Source organism: Macrotis lagotis, chromosome 1, assembly GCF_037893015.1.
Source record: "Macrotis lagotis isolate mMagLag1 chromosome 1, bilby.v1.9.chrom.fasta, whole genome shotgun sequence".
Classification (NCBI taxonomy): Eukaryota; Metazoa; Chordata; class Mammalia; order Peramelemorphia; family Peramelidae; genus Macrotis; species Macrotis lagotis.
Genome location: NC_133658.1, coordinates 487,407,666 through 487,424,513, shown reverse-complemented (window position 1 = coordinate 487,424,513; position 16,848 = coordinate 487,407,666). Strand labels below are relative to the sequence as shown.

The following is a 16,848-nucleotide window of genomic DNA, read 5'->3' as shown; positions in this document are numbered from 1 at the left end:
ATATTTATTGATTGAACAATTTGAAGGTTATATGAAATTTGAGTATGCTAATTTTTAAACACCTCTATAATGTTTTTACTTAAGCATATTGAAACATTTTAAGGAATGATTTGCATAATTTATAAATAATCAAATCTTTTTCATCTCCAGGAAAGCCAGTAGCTGTTACAAGTAACAGAGGTACAGGAAGGGCACCTTTACGCCCTGGAGCTAACCCTCAGCTGGAATGGCAGTATTACCAGAATAAATTACTGAAAGGCAAAGCAGGTACAGATAATAAGCCCACTTTGAAGTTAATGTGCTGCTGCTGAAGAATTATGTTTTTGTTGTTTACGTTGTTGTTTTGGTTGAAATGTAAGATCAAAGTTAAAGATAATTAGCTTTTGTATGGAATTTTTTTTATCAGGCCTGACAATTCAGAATAAAGTAGCATCTGACTTTTTAAAATGAGTTAGTATCTTGTATATAATATTTGTCAGAAGTGGTAGTATACTAGCTTATGAATTTTTATTTCTCTGGCAAATGAAAATATTTTAAAAGGTGAAGTCAATTTGCTTTATATACAGCACAAAAACTAGTTTTGCAAAAATGATTTTTTTTTAAAAAGTTTGTAACGTAAGTTGTTTGATTCATTATATCACCAAAAAGAAAAAGCGTTTGAAGTTATTAAAAGTATTTGTCAAGGAAATGAAAGAGTAGTTTAAAATTTTTATTTTTTTATTTTTAGTTAGTCTTAAACTTGTCTGGGGGTATGAATTTTTCCCTCATGCAATTAAAAGGGTTAGGGTACCATCATAACTAATTTTTGAAGTAATTTCTAATGGCAAATGTGTATAATATTTTCCTATTGTAGGATGGAAATGTAATATAACTAAGTGTCAGTGTTAAGTGCTTCATGACTTTCTAGTTGTAGATATTAAATGCAACAGGTATTTTTTAAAAGGCATTCTTGTTATTTTTTCTTTTCTAAATGAAGTTTCTGACAAAGAGTTAAAACATTTGGCATTAAGTATAGGCTTTTCATTTGGTATGTGGAAAACATCTTGTATTCTTTCTTGGCTTGGTGTGCCTTTCTTAGAGTGTGTTTAGAAATTAGATTAATTATAAATTTAAATTCCTATAAAGGGAATAGGTTATACGTTAAAAAACCTTGTTGCTTTTTAGGAGTAAAAGTTTGAGTTCATTTTGGAAACTAAGCAGATAATCTTAGAAGACAAATGGGAAAATAAATGGATAACTTTAACAGCTTTACACCCTGGTAACTGTCTTTTTTGTTGATAGTAGTCATCTTTGAATGTTTTCTAAAACTATTAGGGAATGTATTTATTCATGTATTTTCTATGTTTTTCTAATTGCTTAAAATGATCTCTTATTAGAGTGTAACAACTTGTCAGGCAAAAATTTAGGAATGTTTTTGGATTTGTTCTATATAGGTTGTTGTGCTGTGACATTCAATTATTTGGATTGTTTCTTAATTGTTGGTATTATGATTGTGGAGTCTTTCTCTAATGGTGTAGTTTTTCTCTGGTATTTGGTATGAGAAGAGGAAACTTTTTTGTTTCTCTTTGGTATGTTGTTTGAGGGGAGAGAGCTATTTTAGAACTCTGAAAAGTGGACAGAAGTAAATGTAGGTTAAGGAAAAATGGATATTGAAGTAGCATCTGTTCTATTGTTTGTGTAGAAGATTACCACTGGCTAAATCTTCAGTGCTGGCTCAAGTTCACCTTTCTTATTTCAGAATGTCTGTGTCTAGAGCTTTCTAATCGGTGTATACAATCCTCAATGAGAAGTCAAGAGCTAGTCCTCTCTTTTCTTCCCTTCCTCAGCATACAGCTTAACTACAGTTTTCTGAAAAGACAGTTGGTTTTCTAGCTGTCTTTATTAAGGTAGCTGAAGGTTTGTTTCTTGCACTTTAGAGAACTTTTAAATTCACTTTTCCCTTCCTCCCCTTAAAACCCGTAGAATACAAAGAGACAGATGTCAGAAGAAAGTCAAACTATGCTTATCATCTGAAAGTTAGCTTAGATTGTTCCTTAACAGGAGAAATGTGGAATGTCATTTAGTATTTATTCATTACTTGTTAAAGATACATTTTTTTAAACAACCCTACCACTTAGGACCTGAATGTAGACTCCCATGTATGCTATAACAATATATTATTCATTTTCTGGCATCACAGTTATAACATTCATTTTTTGTGTGTTTGCTCACACACAGTGAATAGTCTGTTCCTTATTTCAAGGTTCTATTACAAATAAATTCAAGCATAGAACACTTACTTCATTTGTCCAGTGCCTCAAATTCCTCTCCACACAGTTTTCTGATCTTTTACCTGAAGCTTATTAATATAATATCATCAAATTAAAAAAAATACTTTTAGAAAAAACAGTTTTAGAATTGAATGGCTCCAACTGTCTACAAACTTTTTAAAAAATCCTATTTCTACCTTTTCTGGTTCCAGTATTAGGGAAGATAGCATCTTGGATTCTTTGTATAAAAACTTCCAGCTTCTTATTTAGTCACATTGAAACTCTTTGTCTAACAATATTGCTAGCAATTTCATCTGTGCCTTCACTTTGAAGCAGCTTCCTGAATAATATGCAGAAGTACCACTTTCACATTGATGGCCTTGATGTTCTGAATCAGTTTTAAGTTCATGATTGGGGCCTTTTACCTCTCCCAGGATTCCCAAGATGCAGATTTCCTACCCCTCAGCATCTTCAGTTTTCATTCTAAAGAGCAACAGTTTTTAAACATCGTATTAGTCACAGATTTATTCTCAGCGATTTCTTTTTCACAGACTTGGGTCCTGGCCTCTGATTTCTCCAACCGTTCCTCCACATTCACCATGTGCCCGTCTAGTTTGTCAAGTTTTGATGAGCAGTTCTCTACCTTGCCCTCCAGTGAGGACAGTGTGTCCCTGCCTTGCCCTGAATTTCACATGAAGCAACTCTATCAGCTCATGGAGGGATCCACTCTGCTGCGATGTGGAAAAGGTCAGCGAGCCCAGTGAAGATAAACAAGATGGCACTGCATCTCAGGCCAGGGCGTGGGAATGCATGGACCAAAGAAATTGTTCTTCTCATTCTTTACTTTGGGCATGATTTTTCTCTAATTTAAAATTTCAAGTGTCTTTGGGTACTTAGGCTTCCAAATATAAACATGATTTTTAAAAAACACAAAATTTCAGGTACATAAACTAATAAGAGCACTTTTGAAAAGCACTTGGTTAGTCTCTATTCACATGTTGCAACACTTTTTTGGCTTAGTGGTTCCCCTCTGTTGACCTGATAGTTTTGTATTTCTTATAAAATTTCAGTCTAGACTTATCCATAGAATATTAGAACTATTCTTTAGTTTTAAAATCCTTCAGAAACTTTGAACATTTTGCCCTGTAAGAGGTTGTGTTACATTGGAAGAGTATAGAAAATTAGTGTAAAGTACATGAAATCATAGCTCAAATTCCATAGCATTTGTTCCTTCTTAAACAGGTTCAGGTTCCATTGAGATTTGGAAACTGAGAGTTTGATTGGAGTTAATTTTTTGTGTGTATGTATGTCCTTGTGTGTGTTTGTATTCAGTAATTACTTGAAATTGGTTTAGTGAATTGTGGGGAGAGTAGTCACTGTACTTTGAGTAGTTGTTGAATGTCATTAAGCCATGTATTTTGTCAGGTTTTTTTTTTAGAGCTGGTTAGTTTATCATGTAACCTAAAATTTGTGAATTAAACAGCAGAAATAGTTCATTTGTAAGTTGTAGTGATCTCAAAATAGAATTTGAAGAATTAGCAGATGTGATGTCTTTAGGTCTTGTTTTACCATCTAATGTTATATTTGTTCATAGTAGCATAGATGTGGTGGAGAGTGTGTTTTGTAGAATGTGCAATGTGTTTTTTTTTTTTTCTACAGCAGGCACTTCTTGAAACCTAATAATAGCATCCTAGGAGACTGCTAACTGAAGCTGTTTTCTCTGCTGTCTATTACTGAATTACTAGTGAAGCTGAAGGTTGTAAAGAAAGTGAAGTGGCAAGCAGCCAGGAGGCTCTAGAGTTTCTCCTTTTATGTAGTGTGTGTGTGTGTGTGTGTGTGTGTGTGTGTGTGTGTGTGTGTGTGTACCTTTTTGTTTTGCTCTTGCTTTTTAGTGAACACTATTTAGTTTTTAGATCAAGGGATAATTGATGGATATGTAGACCCTTCAGTCAAAATCTATCACTTTGTACTCTGAACATTTAGTATTACTTTGACCCTTGAATATTGTTAATTGAACATCAATGATTAATTCTGTCATAGATATTCTTGAAAAGAATTATTTTACCTGATATTTTATTGTGATTTTTAAGCTTCAGTATGTTCAGGGCTAAAGGGAGGGACTAAAAAATACTGAAAATTTTTAACAAGTAATATAACAAAAGGGTAATATTATTTTCTATTTTACTTTAGTTACTTGGAAACATACTATTTAGGAAGTTTATCATTTCTGTGAATTAAAACATGATGTCCTTTACCAGGAGTACTTCTTTTTAAAGAACTATGTGCAGGTGATTCCTCTTTCTAGATCTCTGGCCATACATGTTGATCTCCAGAGATTGTGCTAATGAAGGAATATTTTATCTTATAATATGTTGTAAAAAAACCTTCTGGCTCATGAAAGTCTCTCTAGTAAATGGGTACTTTCCATTTTACAATAATGACCTGTTTTTACTTAATTGTAGGTTAATATAGACAATAATAGTGTACTATATCTTTCCTTATTTATAGATGTGGTTGGAGTTGCAGTTTCATTTCTTATATATTGTTAAATGAAAGAATTGGAAAACATCTTTTTGAACTAAAAGTTTTCTTACATTTTAATTATAATGATCTATTATTTTCAAAGCAGATAGAGTTCCTGATGTACCAGATTCATCACTGTTGGGGAATCACGATTCTGCACAGACAAATGGAATTGACCTTGTTTTGTCCAAGGCTGAAATTGCATCTTGTAGTTATGAAGCCAGGTATGTGGAAGTGGAATGTGATGTAGACTATATAGAAAAGAAGATTTATGAGGATGATAGTTATATTCTATAATATCTTTCTTCTGATGCATATTTATTTTAGGACTTTAGTATATTCCTTCTCTCCTCAATGACTAGGGAAGCTTTCTAAGACTAGAAGATTTCAGAGAAGAATCTACTATTGTCTTGAAGAACACATTCTTGTTGGGGATTTCTACATTGTTGAAGTCTCAGATCTATTCCCAGCATTATCTCCCCCTCAATCCCCACCCCACCCCCAAAAAGAGAAAAAAGTATAATCAGTATACAAGTTAGACTCTATCTTCTAAAACTTAAACAAATTATCACTTGCATACCTGGAAAAAGGAACCATGTTCTTTTGTCTCTTTTTCTCAGTCCATTAACCCACTGCCCATTGGAAACATGGAAGTAGAGTTTAGTTGAGTAATCGCCTAGGGCAGTTTAAAGCATGAATGAGATAGTATTAATAAAAACACTATAGAAGCCTTGAATTACTAATGTGAGCCATTTTCAGAGAAATAGTCTTAGAAAGAAGTGAGTTTTTTACTTGTGGACAGAAATTAGATATGATATGGTGATGACCTAAACTTAGATCATGCCCCTCACTTTTTAGCTATAGATCTTTGGACAGGCCAGAGAACTACTCTATATTCAGAAAACTAGGATTCATATCTCACTAGATAATGCTCTTATGGTCCTTCCTAATCTTCAATGTCATCATCTATAAAATGAAGATAATCCAGTCAGCACAGAACTACAGCACTGTTTTGTGTAAAGAGTGCTATGTTTACAGGGAGAAGTTGTGCTGGGTTATCTTTGCCTTGCTGTCAGATAAGATGATATTTGTAAAACATTTCATGAAATGGTCCTGGATTTAACAAAGGTAGCCATGGGCATGCTCTGACAAGTTATCCTTTGATGGGAACGCTTTGTACATGGCCCTGGCAACTGACTGTATGTCTCCTTTCTGACCCAGCTTCGTTAAGTAGATAAGCTTAGCACCAGTAGACTGGCTGTTGGGTGGTAAACTCTTTATCCACAGCAGCTATTGATGTAAAGAATAGAACAAAATGGTACTCAGTCATAACTACCCTTCCATTTCAAACAGTGATAAAGCCAGAGCTTTTTCATAGATTTTAGATCATCTGTCAATATAATCGACTTCTGGTACTCGAATTGCAAATTATTTATTAGTAATTAAGTAGATAAACTTAAGGAGCTGTTGAATTATATGTGGCTTGGCATTCTTTTTTTTTTTTTTAAGAGGTTTTTGCAAGGCAAATGGGGTTAAGTGGCTTGCCCAAGGCCACACAGCTAGACAATCATTAAGTGTCTGAGACCGGATTTGAACCCAGGTTCTCCTGACTCCAGGGCCAGTGCTTTATCCACTGCACCACCTAGCAGCCCCTTGGCATTCTTAATATAAATAAAATCAAAAGACAAAAGAAATTTGTAGCTAAGTTATAAGATAGTCCACAGATTCTCTTTGCTTTAGTGAAAAAGTTGGTAGAGTTTTTATTGTGTATCCACAGGCAACAAGAAACATTATTTAATAAGTCCTTGGTCTTTGTATTACAGTGGTTATGATGAATATTTGAAAAAAATACCGTGAGGAAAAGTACAGCTCATTTACCAATGTATGATGCAGAGTATAAGGATGTAGGAAAAACTCAATAAAACTCCTGCAATTTAAATGAGTGCATATTTTAATTCTTGAAATCTTTATTGTGGTGATTCTCACACTTTTTTGGTCTCAGGATCCTTTTACACTTATAAAAATTTTTGAAAATCCTTAAAGCTAATTCTATCATTATTTATTGTGTTTGAACTTAAATTATATTAGTACTATTATGAATTTAGTTTTTGTCTCTCAAACCTACCCATGTATTTCCATTGTTGGTTTATTGTAAGTAAAATTGGACATTCCAAAGATTATGAAATTTATGTTCAGAAATGATTAGAGGATAGAGCACTGGCCCTAGAGTCAGGAATCTGAGTTCAAATCCAGCCTCAGACACTTAATAATGGCCTGACTGTGTAACCTTGGGCCAGTCACTTAACCCAATGGCCTTGCAAAAGCCCTAAAAAAAAAAGGGAAATGATCAGAATTTAGAAATGAAAGGGACCAAGAATTTATGGTATGTCCAAAATCCTGATGCTTGTCTTTCCCTAAATGGACAGATAGGTGGCACAGTAGATAAGATTGCCCGGCATGTCATCATGAAGACCCATCTTCTTGAATTTAAATCTGATCTCATTTGCTTACAAGTTGTGTGACCCTAAACAAATCCCTTAACCCTATTTGGCTCAGTTTCCTAACCTGTAAAATGAGCTGGAAAAGGAAAGGGCAAACCACTCCAGTACCTTTGCTAGGAAAACCCCAAATGGGGTCATGAAAAGTTGGAAACAATTGAATGTTAAAACTGTTACCCTGTATACTTTTTTTTATATGAATGGCATCTATTACACTTGAGAAGCATCTTGTGCTTACAAAAAGACGGAAAAAGAAAAAAGTAATTGGCTGTAATCTAAATAAGTAGAAGTAACTAGTTACCAATTTGGGTCATTTATTAATCAGTTGCCTATGTAGAGACTGACTTTGGTGAAGTTAAAAATCACTACCAAACTAAAAGATGGAAAGTAACTTATATAATTGAGCTAATTTCAACCTGAACTTTTTATTTTTTTAAGGTTTTTTTTTTGCAAGGCAAACAGGGTTAAGTGACTTGCCCAAGGCCACATGGCTAGGTAATTATTAAGTGTCTGAGACCGGATTTGAACCCAGGTACTCCTGACTACAGGGCCAGTGCTTTATCCACTATGCCACCTAGGCGCCCTAACCTGAACTTTTTAAACAAGTCATTGACACTAGAAATGTTAAGTATATAAAAGTATATAAAAATAACATAATGTCAGTATTTCATAAGTAAAATTGTTATAAATTGTCACAATAAGGAGACCAAAAAATCTTGAAAATAAACTCAGCCTACTCTTGTTGGATAAAGTTGACAGGAAAGGGCAACACTTATAGTGTAAACTTATTTATAAAATATTGTGGAGGAGAATGGAGTCAATTTTGAGTATTATTGCCTCCTAAAACAACATATCTAATGTTATTGCTTTAAAAATAATCCCCATAATACAACAATAGAGATGAAAACAAGTCTATTAAAAAAGTTTTAGAAACACATTATAAGATCATAGATGTAGAGGTAAAAGGGGTCTTAGAGCTCAGCTGTCGTTTCCTAAGAGGAAAACAAACTTAAAGAGCATTTAGAGAGGAAAGAGGATCTAGAAGAAAGTAACTGTAAAGCTTTCTCCAATCTTTTTTCCCAATCAGTGAGTGTAGAACCATAACATTACAACTCTTTTTGTTTGTTTGTTTGTTTTTTTGCAAGGCAATGGGGTTAAGTGGCTTGCCCAAGGCCACACAGCTAGGTAATTATTAAGTGTCTGAGCCCGGATTTGAACTCAGGGACTCCTGACTCCAGGGCCGGTGCTTTATCCACCGTGCCACCTAGCCGCCCCTCATTACAACTCTTAATGCTAAAATCATACAAGTGCTTAAGATAAAAGATGATTGCTACAAAATTTGCATCTCTGTAAAATGTCCAAAATTATTGTATTCACATATTGAAGATTTCTTTTATGAAGAGGCTAACATTTCACAGAACAATATGGTATGTAACAGAGGACTCTAAAGTGACAAATTGATAGGATCAGGAATACAAAATGTTACTGAAGTTCATGTTCATGTTTTTAAAAGCATTTGATGTAGTAATGTAAAATAATGCCTTAAAGACTCATTAAGATGTTTTCTCATGAGTATTTTTTAAAAAATCAAATGTTTCCTGGAAAGGTGTAATGTCAAAGATAATTTTTTTTTTGCATATTCTCTGTTATATCTAATGAGATTTTTGCATTGAGGTCAGTGTTTGTCAGATTTTTGCAGATAACTTTATGTTTATTGAATAAAACCCTGAAACATTGCAGAGCCTCTCAGAAATCATTCAAATAGTTTGATCTAACTATCCATTCCGAAAAAATCAAGTGGATGATGGATATCCATTGTCTAAACTATAATATGCAGTTGTATGAATAATCTACAGAGGTAGTCTGTGTGTGTGTGTGTGTGTGTGTGTGTGTGTGTGTGTGTATCTGGGATAGATACTGTGAAATAAATTGATCACAAAAGGGACAAATCCCATACAAATGTCTCAGATTACCTTTTTTGGGAACTGTGCAGTGTTCTCAATGAACTCATTTTCTGACTGTCCAACTCGTGATCCCATTTGGGGGGTTTTCTTGGAAAGATACTGAAGTGGTTTCCCATTTCCTTCTCCAACTCATTTTACCAATGAAGAAACTGAGGCAAACTGGTTTAAATGACTTGCCCAGGGTCACACAGCTAATAAGTATTTGAGGTCAGATTTGAATGTACAAAGATGAGTTTTCCTGACTTCAGACCTGGTATTCTATCCTCTGCCCTACCTTACCAAAAAGCTTAACTTAAATGAAATGTTTAATATCAATATTCTCTTGTTTTTCTATATGATAACAAGTAATGAAAGTTCATAATTTACCCTGCACTGTACTTGCCTATCCCCCACAAAACAAATTGTTTCAGGCTACCCAAATAACTTTGGAGATATGTGTGCTTAGGGCAAGTAATATGTAGCATATGAATGAAGAATTTTGCAGGAGAAACAGTATAAAATAGTGCCAAACATTCAACCTGCAGATGTTTTGTGACCCACAACATTCCACAACAAACGAGATTAAGGGGATTTCTTAACAAAATAAATAAAAATACAGTAAAACATAATATTGAGGTGGGTTTTTTTTCCAGTTAATTCAGTCTTCAGAATATATAGGGATAAAGGATTATTAATAAGGAGATAAATAATACTGACAGTAAATATAGAAGTTTAATATAATGCAAAAATGTTTTGTATACAGTTTCTCCTTTGTACTTTACAAGGCATTCTGTGGGTGTAATCCCCATTTTATTGATGTGGAAACAGGTTGCTCATGATCACACAAGCTTGTCAGGCTCAGGTAGGTTTTGAACTTAATTTTTTCTCTCAAGCTACTTAAAGGATAGATAAGCAGATCATCCTTGATTTATTTTCTCTTACCCCACATGTCTACTCTGTTACTAAATTTTGTCATCTTCTCCTTTACCATCTCTCATTTTTGTTGTTTCTTCTTCCTGCATTCACCCACCCTGAGGTGGACCCTAATTTCCTCTTTCCTAGACTGTTTAAGTAATCTGATTAGTCTACCTTCATGATCTTTCCTGTATTTCCCCAGTTTTCCATACCTATAACTGCTACCTGACTCAAACTTTAATCATTTCATGACTGAAAAGAACAATAATTTCTATATTCTCTGATTTTATCTAATGAGATTTATGCAATGAAGTCAATGTTCACCAGCTTTTTGCAGATTACTTTGTTTATTGAATAAAACCCTGAAATATTGCAGAGCCTCTTATATGAGTTTTATAATCATTCAAATAGTTTGACCTAATTATTCATACCAAAGAATCAAGTGGATGGAGGATACTCATTGTCTGAACTATAATAGGCAATTTTATGAATAAATGTAAGGAATACCTTGATTCTTGTCTCTCTCCTCATAGCAGTACATCTCCCACTCACTCAGCAAGCAAACTTATTTTCCTAAAATTCAGGTCTGATCATTTTACTCCACTGCTGTAAAATCTCCCATTGGCTTTTTTAGTATTTTGCAACCTGTCCAAATACTAGTTTTCTGGTCTATTTTTACATTTTATTCCCTTCCCCAGCCTCCCAAGATTCTGGGACACTGACTCTTGTTCTCCTTGTAAACAAGACTTCTCCAAACTGAGTTTTCACTGATTATGCCCTATGGTGAGCTTAGAATACTTTCCCTCAGCTCCATCTTCCCTATATTCCTCTAAGAATTAGCTGAAGTTCCTCCTCTTGCAATGGGCCTTTCCTAATCCCACCACTTCTTGCCTTCCCTCAGATTACTTTACATTTACCTGTTATATATCTTGTCTCAATGTAATTTTGTACATGTCATTTCCATTGGAATTTGAGTTCTTTGCCTTTCACTGTTTTAGCGCAGTATTCTTCTGTACTGCTCAACCAATTGGTATCCATATAATGTAGGGAGATCTAGAAAACATCTTCAGTATGTGACATGAACCCCATTTGGAGGATTTAAGGGAGAACAGGGACAAGAGATACACAAAGATGGAATGGACAAATTGTCACCTGCTGTTTGGAGTAAATATCCACAGCAGTGGGAACAGCATTATGCAAGGTCTGCAGCTCCTTTGAAGCAGGAATTGAGGAAACCAAGAATCCTTCCTTCTTAGTTTTAGCAAAAAGAGAATATTCTTATACTCCATAGCTGCTGCTACAGGAATTCCTGTTATATAGTGTTATTATTGATGGGCAACTAGATGGGGCAGTGTGGAAAAAGCACTGGACTTGTAATCAAGAAGACTCCTCTTTCTGAGTTTAAATCTGACCTCAGATACTCCTAGCGTTGTGAACCTGGACAAGTCACTTTATCCTGTTGCCTTAATTCTCATCTATAAAAATGATCTGAAGAAGGAAATGGCAAACTTCAGTATCTTTGCCAAGACAACCCCAAACAGGGTCACAAAGAGTTGAACATGACTGAAACAACTACTGCTACTATTAGTTAAGCTCTAAATAGGAGTAGGGGAGGGTATTTCTCCTGCAAGAGTAATAATGAAAGCCCTTAATTAATTTGACACCCCCCCCCCCCAGTAACTTTCCATTCCTAAGATCCTTTGACATTGGTGATCACTTATCATTCTAACACTATTCACTCTAGTCTTTACCTGGGATCTATCCTGTTTCTTAAGAACTATAACTAGTAGAATGGTAATGTTAATTGCAAATATTATATAATAAACCATTGCAGTGTGTGATGTATTGCTAGTATTGTACTTGGAGTTAGGAACTAACTACCCCGTTTTCAATATTGGGTCAAACACAATAGCTTTGTGATCACTTTGACCCATATAAGCCTCAATTTCCTCATGTGTACAATTCTATTTTTCTTAGTTTTATGAGGAATCTTTGACATAGAATGCAGGTAAAGTTCTTTGCCAGTTTCAGTGATTGATGAGATAAAAAAAAATTATGTGAAAATTATCTTCAACTACCACATTTCAGAGGCATTCTTAATACTAAAAAAAGTCAGAAGACTTAATCAGTTCATCAATTTTGATACAACAATCATTTTTTTCAATTCTAGATGTTATAATAATTAAAAAATAATTGAAAGATGTTGAATAATTAAAAAGTTATTGGGCTCTAGAAGACTGTTGAGAAGGTTTTACTTGAGAGTAATTCCACTTTCATGTACGGCCATCTTGAAATGACATATAGAATGGTAAAAGGAAGTAGAGAAAAAGAAAAGGCCATTTATATGTGTGAGATATGTGTGTGTGTGTGTGCGCGTGCATATGTACATATATCAGAATGTGTGTGTGTACTTAAATCAAAAGATGAGTAGGTATCGTTCTGGATTTGGACATAGTAAGATCTAAATTCAAAATCTGTCTCAAGATACTAGAAATGTGACCCTAGTCAAGTCATTTAATCTCTCAGTGCCTTAGTTTTCTCATCTATATAATGAGAATAATAAGAGTATGTACTTAACTGGTTTCTTGTGAGCATCAATGAAGCAATATATAAATCTCTTTACCAGGAGTACTCTTAATACATATCTTCCATTCTTACTGAAAAATGGTAAGTAATGAATAAGTTTTATTGCTCCTATCAAGAATCTTATCATTTTCAGTCTTTTTTTTTTTAGATTTTTTCAAGGCAATGGGGTTAAGTGGCTTGCCCAAGGCCACACAGCTAGGTAATTATTAAGTGTCTGAGGTCGGATTCGAACCCAGGTACTCCTGACTCCAAGGCCAGTGCTCTATTCACTGCGCCACCTAGCCACCTCTAGTCATTTCTTTTATTGTTTTTTTTGCAAGGCAATGAATTTAAGTGGCTTGTCCAAGGCCCCCACAGCTAGGTAATTATTAAGTGTCTGAGGTCATATTTGAACTCATATCCTCCTGACTTTAGGGCCTGTGATCTATCAGCTGCACCACCTAGCTGCCCCCATTTGCAGTCATTTAACATTTTGTGACTGCATTTGGGGTTTTCCGTGTGTGTGTGTGTGTGTGTGTGTGTGTGTGTGTGTGTGTGTGTGTTTTGGTTTTTGGTTTTTGGAAGGCAATGGGGTAAAGTGGCTTGCCCAAGGTCACACATCTGGGTAATTATTAAGTGTCTGAGGCCAGATTTGAACTCAGGTACTTCTGACTCCAAGGCCAGTGCTCTATCCACTGTGCCACCTAGCCACCCCCATTTGGGCTTTTCTTGAGAAAGATACTGGACTTGTTTGCCTTTTCCTTCTCCAGTTCATTTTATAGGTGAACAAACTGCAGCAAGCAGTGTTAAGTGATTTGCCCAGGGTCTCATAGCTAGTAAGTGTCTGAGGCTAGGCTAGATTTGAACCCAGAAGGATGAGTCTTCAGCTCCAGGCCTTGTACTCTATCCACTGTGCCCCTCCCCTAAAAAAATTATTTCAGGCTTAAGCCAAATAAGCAAAAAAAGTACTTTCTGAAGTTGAAGGGTTTGGAGTTGTTGGTCACAGATTTGTGATTCTAATTGTCTTTTCCTTCCCAAACTTATGAAAGTTTGAACTGCTGCCTTTGGTTTGGAGTAAAAACCTGTCTTCTGTTTAATTTAATGCTTTGTTTGTTACTCTATTTGGTTTAACAGCTTACTGAAGAAATAAATAAACATTGCAAATAGCAACTTCTTAAATTTTTTTATTAAATATTTTATTCTGAGTTTTACAATTCTTCCCCTAATCTTCTTTCCCTCCCTCCATCCCCCACAGAAGGTAATTTGTCAGTCATTACATTGTTTCCATGTTGTACAATTGATCCAAATTGAATGAGATGAGAGAGAAATCATATCCTTAAGGAAGAAATATAAAGTGTAAGAGATAACAAGATCAGACAATAAGATATCCGGTTTTTTTTCCCCTTAAATTAAAGGAAATAATCCTTGGACTTTGTTCAAACTCCATGGTTCTTTCTCTGGATACAGATGGTATTCTCCATTGCAGACAGTCCCAAATTGTCCCTGATTGTTGCACTGATGGAATGAGCCAGTCCATTAAGGTTGATCATCGTCCCCATGTTGCTGTTAGGATGTACAGTGGTTTTTCTGATTCTGCTCATCTTGGTCAGCATCAGTTCATGCAAATCCCTCCAGACTTCCCTGAATTCCCAATCCCTCTTGGTTTCCAATAGAACAGTAGTGTTCCATGACATACACACGCGCGCGCGCACACACACACACACACACACACACACAACACAGTTTGCTAAGCCATTCCCCAACTGAAAGACATTTACTTGATTTCCAATTCTTTGCCACCACAAACAGGGCTGCTATGAATATTTTTGTGCAAGTGATGTTTTTATCCTTTTTCATCATCTCTTCAGGGTATAGACCCAGTAGTGGTATTGCTGGGTCAAAGGGTATGCACATTTTTGTTGCCCTTTGGACATAGTTCCAAATTTCTCTACAGTAAGTTTGGATGAGTTCACAGCTCCACCAACAGTGTAATAGTGTCCCAGATTTCCCACAACCCTTCCAACAATGATCATTATCCTTTCTGGTCATATTGGCCAGTCTGAGAGGTGTGATGTGGTACCTCAGAGATACTTTAATTTGCATTTGTCTTAATAAGTAATGATTTAGAGCAATTTTTCATATGACTATGGATTGCTTTGATCTTCTCATCTGTAAATTGCCTTTGGATGTCCTTTGACCATTTGTCAATTGGGGAATGGCTTTTGCAAATAAAGCACTTTCAAAATGCCTAGAAATCAACTAGGTTCCCCCCCCAGTGTAAATGTCTTTATATTATAGGACTATGTTTTACTTGTGATTGTTTTTATAAAGAAGGAGTTCTTTGTATTTTTAGTATTCTTTTGGTGCCTTTTCCTCTTCACAATCCTCTCACCAAATTTGTTTTTCCTTCCTTCAAATGATATTTTTACTTCACTTATTGATTTTATTGCTGCATAATAACTTTTCAGACTTCTTTGACCTTAATTTTGGTGTCTGGTGGTCCTGGAATATTCAGTATGTTATTGCATTTTCATTCAAATGTCTATAGCTTTTCGTAGATGAAGTAGAAATCTAAGAGCATTAAGTTATTTTAATATTTTATATAGCTTGTTGTTTAAAGGAATCCTGGACAAATTCTTTTTATGAAGTGAGTCTTCATTTCAAATAACTGAATTTTCCAAATTATAGAAATGTATTTGATAATTTTTTTATAAAGGCAAGAGAACAGACCGTGCATTTTAGAAATACATTTGATAATAATTAACAAAATTTAATTTTAAAGATTTGGAATCCTATTGTAAATTTCACTTTCTTTGCTGGAACTTGTGGTATTATTGTGCCTGTCCCTCCTAGGTTTTTTCTCTTAAAAATTGCTGTTTTGAATTGGTCTAAAAAAATAACACTTATTATAATTATATATTAAGTAAAATTATTTGACTTCTTAGTGACCTGAGGTTGTCAACTCCTGTCTTTTTCTTGAATATGTTTGTTAATTGGGTCAGTACCTATACAAATAAGAGCATTTTGAAACATTGCATTCTCATTTGTAACATTTGAGGGGTTGTAGGTTTCCTAAAAATTAATATAATAAAGATTTTGCTCATGTACAATTTCATAGTTAATGGGTTTTTCCTGGCAAATTATCTAAATACTCAGAAAGTATTATGCAGCATCTAGGTATACAGCAGAATTTAAATTTGCTACTTACATTTGGGTCTCTCAAAATCCTGAATCTACAATATAATCACAGTGGAGTTGCTACCAGAATCTAGAATTGGTCAATCATGAATTTGGTGGTTGAGTAGATTTTATCTCCTTGTCATAAAGCCTTGTTTTGAGTAGTTTTTTAGCCTGTTAGATCTTTGGAGATAATAAATGTTGGCAGGAGGGATTCATTGGCAATAAATTCCTACTCTTTGGTTTTAATGTTAACGATGTATATATAGCACGTTAGCATCAAAACAAGGGATGACAAAGGTGTATGAGATTCGATGGAACCAGCCCTTTCCCTCATAAAATTTAAAAAAAAATCTCTCATCAATTGCCAAATGTTATATCTTGCAATATTTGTGAATATTTATTTGATTATTTTAGTAAATTCAATAGATACATATAATTTTTTAGTTTAAAAAATAAAGATAAGATAGTTTTTAGATGTCAATGAGGGAATTTGTTTTGTTTGCCAGTGTATATTTGGTACAGTTTTCTCTCTTTCTTATTTTCCAATTTAGGTAGGGATGGGACGCAGGGAAAATTTAAGTATAAGGTACGAGAAAAAAAAACTTTTAGGGCCTGAGGTCACTGAAGCATTTTTTAAAGGATGAAGAAAAGAGAAAATAAGGAAAGTCAAAAAGAATCAAATTATAGCAGGTCAACTCTGAAAGTTACATGTCTAGTTTTCTCTTCCTATTTTATGTGTATTGGAAATGTCCATTTTATTTGTTACTTAAGTTCAGAATTCTTAAAAATGTAAAATATAGGCCACCTAATAGTTGAGGATTGGTATTTTTGATGTTTTGGGGTTTTTTTTTAAAACCTCATTTTGACTACTTAGCTTAAAATTCTGAATTTTCTAAATGACCTAAAGACTTTTTGAGGTTTTTATTTTATATTAAGAAATATTTAATGTAATGGATTGTCATACTTTTATTTTTT

At 34.4% G+C, this 16,848-nt stretch overlaps 1 protein-coding gene across 4 annotated transcripts in view; it reads left to right on the top strand.

Annotated features, from left to right (window-relative positions):
• The window catches only part of REV1 (REV1 DNA directed polymerase), a 102,995-nt gene that overhangs the window by 64,022 nt on the left and 22,125 nt on the right, over window positions 1-16,848 (top strand). The window contains exons 1-3 of one of the 4 annotated variants that reach the window (XM_074213780.1): window positions 180-267; window positions 2,801-2,996; window positions 4,879-4,996. In XM_074213780.1, coding sequence (XP_074069881.1) covers window positions 2,849-2,996; window positions 4,879-4,996 — 266 coding nt within the window. In that variant the 5' untranslated portion in view covers window positions 180-267; window positions 2,801-2,848. Of the gene's footprint in view, window positions 1-150; window positions 268-2,800; window positions 2,997-4,875; window positions 4,997-16,848 lie in introns of those variants that run through there. The other 3 variants (XM_074213779.1, XM_074213778.1, XM_074213777.1) reach the window with 3 other exon arrangements.